The sequence below is a fragment of the Molothrus aeneus genome, chromosome 3 (genome assembly GCF_037042795.1).
Source record: "Molothrus aeneus isolate 106 chromosome 3, BPBGC_Maene_1.0, whole genome shotgun sequence".
Taxonomy (NCBI): Eukaryota; Metazoa; Chordata; class Aves; order Passeriformes; family Icteridae; genus Molothrus; species Molothrus aeneus.
In genome coordinates this window covers 72586242-72594473 of record NC_089648.1, presented here as the reverse complement: position 1 = coordinate 72594473, position 8232 = coordinate 72586242, and the positions used below count along the sequence as shown (strand labels likewise).

At 40.1% G+C, this 8232-nt stretch overlaps 1 protein-coding gene across 1 annotated transcript in view; it reads right to left on the bottom strand.

Annotated features, from left to right (window-relative positions):
* Positions 1-2922: 2922 nt before the first annotated feature.
* The window catches only part of HS1BP3 (HCLS1 binding protein 3), a 56719-nt gene continuing 51409 nt past the window's right edge, over positions 2923-8232 (bottom strand). Inside the window, exon 7 of the mRNA XM_066545841.1 lies at positions 2923-4657. Within this exon, the coding sequence (XP_066401938.1) occupies positions 4429-4657 (229 nt within the window). The 3' untranslated portion in view covers positions 2923-4428. The remainder of the gene's footprint in view (positions 4658-8232) is intronic.

Here is an 8232-nt window from a genome sequence, read left to right as displayed (position 1 = left end):
GCTGCTATGAGGCCTGAACACAACCTTCTCTTCTCTGGGCTGAACAACCCCAACTCTCTCAGCCTGTCTTCTCAGGGGAGGTGCTCCAGTGCCCTCACCAACTTCAGGGCATCCTCTGGACTTGCTCCAACAGCTCCACGTCTTTCTTATATCAGGGACACCAGAACTGTGTGTTGTATTCCAGATGGGGAATCCTCAGTAGAGCAGAGGATCTGGATCTGGAAGGGCATTCAAGAATTGTTGGAATCTTCCTCTGATACCATCTGAACTTTTACTGCTCACTAAATGTCAAAAATGGCTTTTGAAAAAGTATAGATTGGAAACCAAAATTTCCACTGACTCCAGGACTTTCTCCTGAGTAAATGGGAGAACCTGCTTTGTTGTTGTAAGGCCAGAGGAGGGATCTTTGGGAGGGTGCTGGGAAGCAGGGTGATAAAGCACTGAATATGTTCTGTTCCCTCAGTCATCAAATCCTCCCTGAGTGACTTATTCCATGGGAGTTTTGGGTTAGCCCAGAACAGTATTCCTTACAACAGCCAAGAGCAAATCACTCTAGGGAAATATGACAATATCTGGCTGTTGAGTATTCTCCTTGTTTCCAGTAACTTGTAGCTGAAGGACTTTCCAAGCTCCGAGTGGCATAACCATCAATTGATTTATCTTCCATGAATCTAACTGGTGTCTCCTTGACCCCATTTAAATTTTAGGCACCCATAACATCTTGGTGTGAATAAAACTTAGTCCCTAAATATCTAGAACTAATCAATCCTTTAAGCAGCCTTATTGACTTCTGAACTCTCACAGCAGCACTTAATTCGAAAATTAATTTAATAAAATTAATTTAGCACCTTCCGGTGCTAGTATCTTTACTCAAAGCAGTGCACAAAATTTTCCCATCACCTGAATTCTTTATTAGGTTCAATGCATCACATGAAATAACAATATGCAGGAGGCTTTAAAGGAAAATCAGTGATATGGTGAGGGCTGAAAAAAATTTGATCAGGAGGGTTTAAAGATAAATTAAGGAAGAAATGGGCACAATACAGAAAGCAAGTGACTTAATTTACTCCAGTTTTTGATGTTGAGATGAAAAGTAAGAATACAGATAAAAAAATACAGATAAAACTTCATAGTAAGAGTCTTTTATCTTCTTGACCCACAGACATTTAAACTGTCACAAATGTGTGATCACTTCAATTGAGATGAAATGTGGTTGATGCATGCACACACACACACACAGAGATTCAAGACTCCTTGGTGAATAAGGGACAGTCACATTTTTAAGTGAAACATCAGTGCTTTCTGGTACTCAGTATTAAATCTAACAACCTCAGGGATTGCTCATTTACAGTAGGTAGTGCCCTTGAGCATGCTGGATTTTCATGGCCTTAATCAGAGATTGAATTGTGTATTCTGCTGTACCCAGCTCAGCTTCTTTGCAGAAGCTAACATCTGGGCAAAAATTAGCAGAAATATCAGTTTCAATTAATATTTTGTTTTACAACTCAACCCAAATTGTCACTGACAGAACTAGGCCTTAAGTGCTACATGGGAATTAGCTTTCCTAAAAATTCAGCAACTGAACAGACCTGAGTAGATGACCCACAACTCATCTGTGAAATACTCAGCTTGGGGAAATAATTTGTTTAACTGTGACCCAAATAATGAAGTATACAGCATTAGTTGTCAATTAGTGCTGTACCACAGAGCAAGCAGAATGTTACGCAAAACAAGAAGCTGCTTATAAGGCAATAGAGGTATCAATTATGAGTTCTAACTAACCTCCCCATCTTTTCTAAGGATTTAAATATAACTCTTTCTTGTCAAATCTTTTGATGAACTCTATTACTGATGTTGGAAGGTGATGACTGTCAGCCAAGAACTACATTAGAGTCCATAATTGAATTTCAAGAGTGTCAAGAGCAGGCTAATCAAATAGCTGCTACTAGAAGTAAAATATTAAAAAGAAAAAAATTAAAGTTCTCTTCTGGCAGGATGCAAAGTATGTTGTATAGTTTCCCTATGTCATTTCTAATAGTATGTTCCATTTTTCTCAGCTACCTTCGTCTGACATTCTTCTCTTGTATAATAATGATTCATTATATATAATATATTCAATGACTGTAACTCACCTCTTAGTGCCCAAAAATATGACTGCAGCTAGGCATTTGCATTGTAAAACAAAAGCATAACACCAGGGTTTATGAAGGATTCTTTTATATTAGTTTCTTGACGGGAATGCAAGATTTTTTTCTGAAGTAAAATACTGACCTCAAAATAGTCTTAAAAATCTAGCACAGGAAACAATTTACAGCTCTTCCTTCCCTGTGCTTAGGCAATTTGACAATTTTAGGGAGAGCTGGGGGGCAAAATATTCCTTGGCCATTTAAGGAGGGTGAAGAATTGCACTCACTGTACTGATCATTAAATCCATGGCCTGCAGTTGGGAAGTTTTAGCAGTGTTCAGGCTATGAGATGGGTGGGGCTGTGGCCCCAAAATACAGAAATGCAGGCAGAGTTCCCAAACAGTGCTGAGTAAAATGGAGCTGATGCTCCCTGAGCCCTCAGTTAAATATAGTGGTTGTTCATGACAGCAGGGAGTGCAACAGGAAGGCTGCCCTGAATTAATTTTTCCTACCTGCTATTCCCTGCTTGTTCTTGGGCAAGGCATTTATTTTCTCCTGACTGTTTTTATTCACCTTTTTTATTCCTAATTGCACCGGGACACTGAGGGGACAGACAGGACCAGGTAGTACCTTTGGTTCTGCCTTTAGCTGCTCTCAAAGGAAATATGAGCACAGCTATATTTTCAGTTTCATAGTTATTTACACTTTAACACCACACAGCACTCCTGAGCTAAATGGAATTGATTCTTTGCTGCTACTGTACAAGCCAGAGAACAACAGCAACAACAGTAACACCTGCAGGTTAGCAAAATGTTTTATTATAGTAAAACATATCATACACAGAGGAGAACCAATGGTTATATTTTATCTGTCCCATCAAAGCAAAATACCTTTCTAATATTTCCCCCTGGCTTAAAAAGGAAATGCTAATAGAAAAAAAATATTAAAAATAGATAATGTTTTCTATTTATTTTGTTCTATATTAGAAAGGCAAATATTGAGATGATGATATGGCTTAAATATATTAATATTTTCCCTCTGGGGAGCTTGTCTTCATCTCTAGCTAGACCACACATGGAATGAATTCAGGAAACTGCATGACAGCAGGTATCAACCCACATTAGGTGTAATTTTGGTATCTTCAACCAGAGTACCTGAGTTTGACAAGAAGAGGGAAAGTCTTGGATACCTACTCTACAATGTTTTTCTTCTCTTGCATATTAAAATTTCTCCAGTATATTTTCTTCCTATTTTTTCCCTCTAGATAATGCCAAGTTTGTCTTCCCTTGTTTTAACCATCACATAGTAAAGAAGAGACCACCATCTTATCACACAAACTCATTTTAGCTTAGTGGAATTAATCACCATGGCTGGTTCTTAAAAATTCTGGGAGAAGTGAAGGAATAGGAGAGAAAGAGTGACTCCAGAGAGCAACTCAGATTTCCTCCATTAACACACCTGCAGTGAATGACCTCCTGGAGAAGCCCCTCTTTCTCTCCACTAACTACAGTGGAAAACCCAGGAAGACTTGACTGGAAAAAATTAGCCCTTGTGAATCTGGAGTTCACAGGAGTCCTACAGCATCCAAACCTCCTGGGCACTGCAACTTCCATCTACGTCTGGAGAGTGTTCTTAGCCACCCCCAGTCATCTGCTATTCTCCCTGGGAATCAGAGATGCATAGCATGGTCTTTGCAGGCCTAAAGTTCTCTTACAAGTTGGCATTTGTGCAGCAATTAAGGCAGCAGGTTGTCAGGGTTAGCTGGGATTTCAATGTTCCATGGAAAGACAGAGGAACTGTTAACTACATTTAGCAGTTCCTGTTAAAAATTACCAAAATACCAGACAGGGAGGAAGAGGCTTCTACAAAAACACACTGGATAAAAGGGAAATGGCCTTTCCACTGAGCTGAAAAACACTATCTAAAAATGACAGGAACAGCATCCTATCATGCCTCAGACCATTTGTTGGACATTATTCACAGTTCCCATGTGTACAACATCCTCACCATTTTCAATCAACTGGCCAAAACTGTACAATGTTGATACTAAAATAGCAGTAGACAATCTGTAGTGCTGCATCCTTGTTCACATTGCCTGGGAAACCCTGAAAATCTAAGGCAACATTAGATCACAGCTGCAGTGTTTTGCAAACCTCACAGGGAGGTTCTGCTGCTCTCTGTATCCTGGTACACAAATGAGCCCTGTGACAGCAGAAACACCTGGTCAGTTCTTGCTGCTGTCACTGCAGCTCACTGGGAGGAGGGCCAAGAAGCCATCAGGACATTTTAAAAATACATATGTTCAAAAAAGACTGGTATCCTGGTTGTTGATAGATTCATTTTCCTGGATATACTGGAGAATGTCCACTTCATTCATCGTCTGAATCCTGTTTTCCTTTTGCTTTGCCAGTGAAGGTGAATTAGTGCTCCTGGGGGCAACTGCTGGCTTCTGAGGCAGAGGTGGCTTTGGTGGGACCTTAGGTTTTGGTTTGGAGGTAACCTCTAAGAGTTTCTCAAAATCATCTTCAACTCTGGAATGAAAAGAAAACATCAGTAACATCCTGGGAATTTCTGAACTGCTTTTTGTTCTGTAAGAAAATGCCATCTTTCAAAACAAAACTTTCTGCAGGAAAGGATCTACTCTGATAAATTTCTCTCTCCATAGAAGTTTCCAAAAGAACCATCTTTTTTATAATGTGGCTATACAAGTTAACTTATACAAGTTAATTTTACAGCATGTTTTCAAATGTCTAAATTAAATGCAATTAGCGATAACTAAAACCACCAAACTTTATTTTAGTTTGGGAAAAAAATGTATTTGTGACAGGATGCTTTGCTTCCCCATAAATTTTCATGGGAAAGTAAAATTATCCACATTCATCTCTGTTTCCTCTTCATCCCCATCACCCAATACTGAGATTGGGCATCCCCATGCTCAATCATGAGAAACTGTAAAAACACTAATGGATTTTAAAATTCCATGTTCATATTTAGTTCTTTGACACTGAAGAAGTTTTGCAATCTCTGACCACATACAACAACTCTTTTTGATGATAATTTGCTGCTGATTCCTACTGAAATAACCCAGAACAACTCAAACACTTCAGGGTATTTTCTGCCTGCATTGTTTGACCTTAACAGATATGCAGCAGGCTGTGCATGCCCAACTATGTTCCCACATGAGCTGTTAGAAGATTTCAAGAGAGCCCTTATCACAGATTATCTGGTGACTCCAAGAACTGTGTGCCTTTGAAAAGTCAAAATATGGAGTAAAGAAAAAGAAGGATTCTCTTCAGCAGCTCCACTCACTGGAACAGGATATGGTGCTAGAGTCTAAGGAAGATGCTTTTTTAGTTTCTTCTTCTCCATTACCTATAGGTAGGCAGTCCCTGGAGCATGAATAAATCATTTCAAGTCATGTATTTTTTGGTTCTTCCTCTCATTTGCCTTTTGTAGTTAGACTCATGGGACCATTGACGATCCTGATCTGGAAGGGACCCATCAGGATCATCAAGTCCAGCTCCTGGACCTGCACAGGACATCCCCAGGGTCACACCATGTGCCTGAGAGAATTGTCCAAATGCTCCTTGAGCTCTGTCAGGCTGGTGCTGTGAGCACTGCCCTGGGGAGCTCTTCCAGTGCCCAGCCACCCTCTGGGTAAAAAACCTGTCCTAATATCCAGTGTATAACTTCTCCACTGCCAGGCAATGAGGCATCTTGGGGCGTTACCCAGATGTCTGTGAAACCCCTGGGATAATTTCTGTTTCCTAAATGGGACAGTGATTCCTCCCTTTCTCTCTTTGTTCACCAGCTGCCTCAGGAGAGGTGCTGTAAATGCCTCTACCACACAGCAGTACAACTGGTGGGGCTTTCTGCTGACAGTTAAAAGTAAAGCTCAGCTTTTCCATAATTTGGGAAGCAGCTGATGAGGCAACTGTCCGGGACGACCAGGAACGTGATCAAAAAACCAACATCTCTGAGACACTTTATTCCTCCACCCCCAGTGAACACTGTTTGAATGTTAAGACCATAGGTATTTCAAGAGCTAGAGCCCCCTCAAGCTAAGGCTCCCACTATTACTATGATAAACAGCATGATTTCAAGGGTTTCTTTTTCATGTTCACCCTCATTAAAACCTGAGAGGAACTTACAACACTACTGCCCAGGCTGAGACAAACTACACTCACCATGAACCAGCCATGAAGTTAATAAGGATTAGCCTTAATTTTCTGGTGTAGAGACAGTCAGAACTCTTTAAGGTAAAACCATTCCTCAAGTCAGACAGATCTTCTTGTGACTCCCAAAGGGAAACTTAAAAGAATCACTTTTAACCAAGGCTGCTCTTGTAAAATCAATAGCATGAACACTGATATCTAAAAGTAGGGAGCACCTGAACAGATCAGCTGATGGACAGAGCCATTCACTGCCCCAGAGTTCTGCACCTTGAACTCTACCTCTTGTATTACAGCAAGCAGCATCTCAAATTTCATCCTCTAAGTAACTCTGGAAATTATATTCTTTTTTATTTCGATAGGACTTTTGATGTCTTTTATTTTCCATCATTCTTTGTGGGTGACATATCCTACTTAACTTACAAAACACACTCAATGTATTTCTGAATTCCTCATCTACAAAGAAATTAATTTCATTTAAGCCCAGGCCTTTGTGCTTGTTGCAAACTCTGATATCCAAGAGGTATCACACCTGTGATCACATTGCCAAGACACGTTCTTGTTCTCTTTGCTGTGTAATAAACAAAACTTGTTAAGGCTGGTATTTCTGAAGCCTTCCTTCTTGGCATAAACAAATAGTGAATGAATCAGTGTCCATGTCATAAAGTTTTGGTCTTAAATAACAGAAAACATAATAAGCAGAGGAACAATGTACAATACATAGAGACCATACGGAGGAAGCAGGATTTTGAACTAGATGCACTACCCAGAAAGGGCAGCAGTAAATCCAGCTCACTAACCTGGTATGATGATACAACTTCCTGAATTGTCTACTCCAGTTTCTGTGCTAATCACAGCAATAAAACCCCTCAGCACAGCCAAAAAAATACCCCCAAAAGATCCAGTCCAGTAGGTTGTAGGGGGTCTTTAGGGGGTGGGGGTTTGGTGTTCTGCTTTTAAGCCAAAGATTCTGCAGAAGAAAGTCTGGAAGCTGATGATGTAATTTCCTTTTTCTGTCCTGGATTTTTTCAAGACCTTGGTTAGACAGAAGTCTCTTAGAGAGAACACAGCAGATAATATGTGGTCTTTGTCTCAAAACCTGCTTTTCAGCACCGCAGTGCTAGGCAAGCTGTTTGATCCACTGCTGTTTGATCATGTGAGACACAACTGTCTTTGCAAAACTAAAGAGGTAAAATGCAAAATGCCTCAGGCAGAGATAGAAACAAGGACTTCTACTTCTTGAAAGCAAATGAATTGTTACAGTGCATAACTACCACCATATTTAACTCCAGGCCAGGAGAAGGAAGAAAAAAATCAAGCAATTATTCTGAAACATGATTAAAGGAAGAACCTTCCCACCCCGTCTTTTTATAGAGAATCAGACAGAGAATCCATGTAATTAATCATTCTTTAATTAGTCTCTTTCTATTTCTGTAAAAGAAAAGCAGTGCCACATTGTTTAAAATTCTCGCCATATTGTTGTGCCGATTCACTGACTCCATTGGTGGAAATTCTCTCAGAATTCCAAAAGAAAGCCATCAAAGCCCTTACTGAAGAAAGGCTGTCACAAAGCCCTTCATGACTGCTGGCATGTGGACTTTCAGACAGTAAATGAGTTCTGACTTGGAGACAGATGCAGCTGCCACAAGAACATCAACATTTTTGATGCCATTTCTCTGGACTTTGTCACTTGTCTCTGGACCAATCTTTGGGACAGGAATGACTGTCTGTATGTACAACGTGATAGGGACAGTGACCTCTGCTTGCTGGGAATGCTTTAATGAGGAGAATCTGTAATGAAAGCAAGAGACAAAGACCCCCATAATTTGCTAAGAATCCAAAAGGCTCATGCTTGAAGCTCAGTTGTGTAACTAACTGCAGTTCTTGCAGAACAGACTTTCATCTTTTGCTATCTTATGTTCTTTATTTTGTCT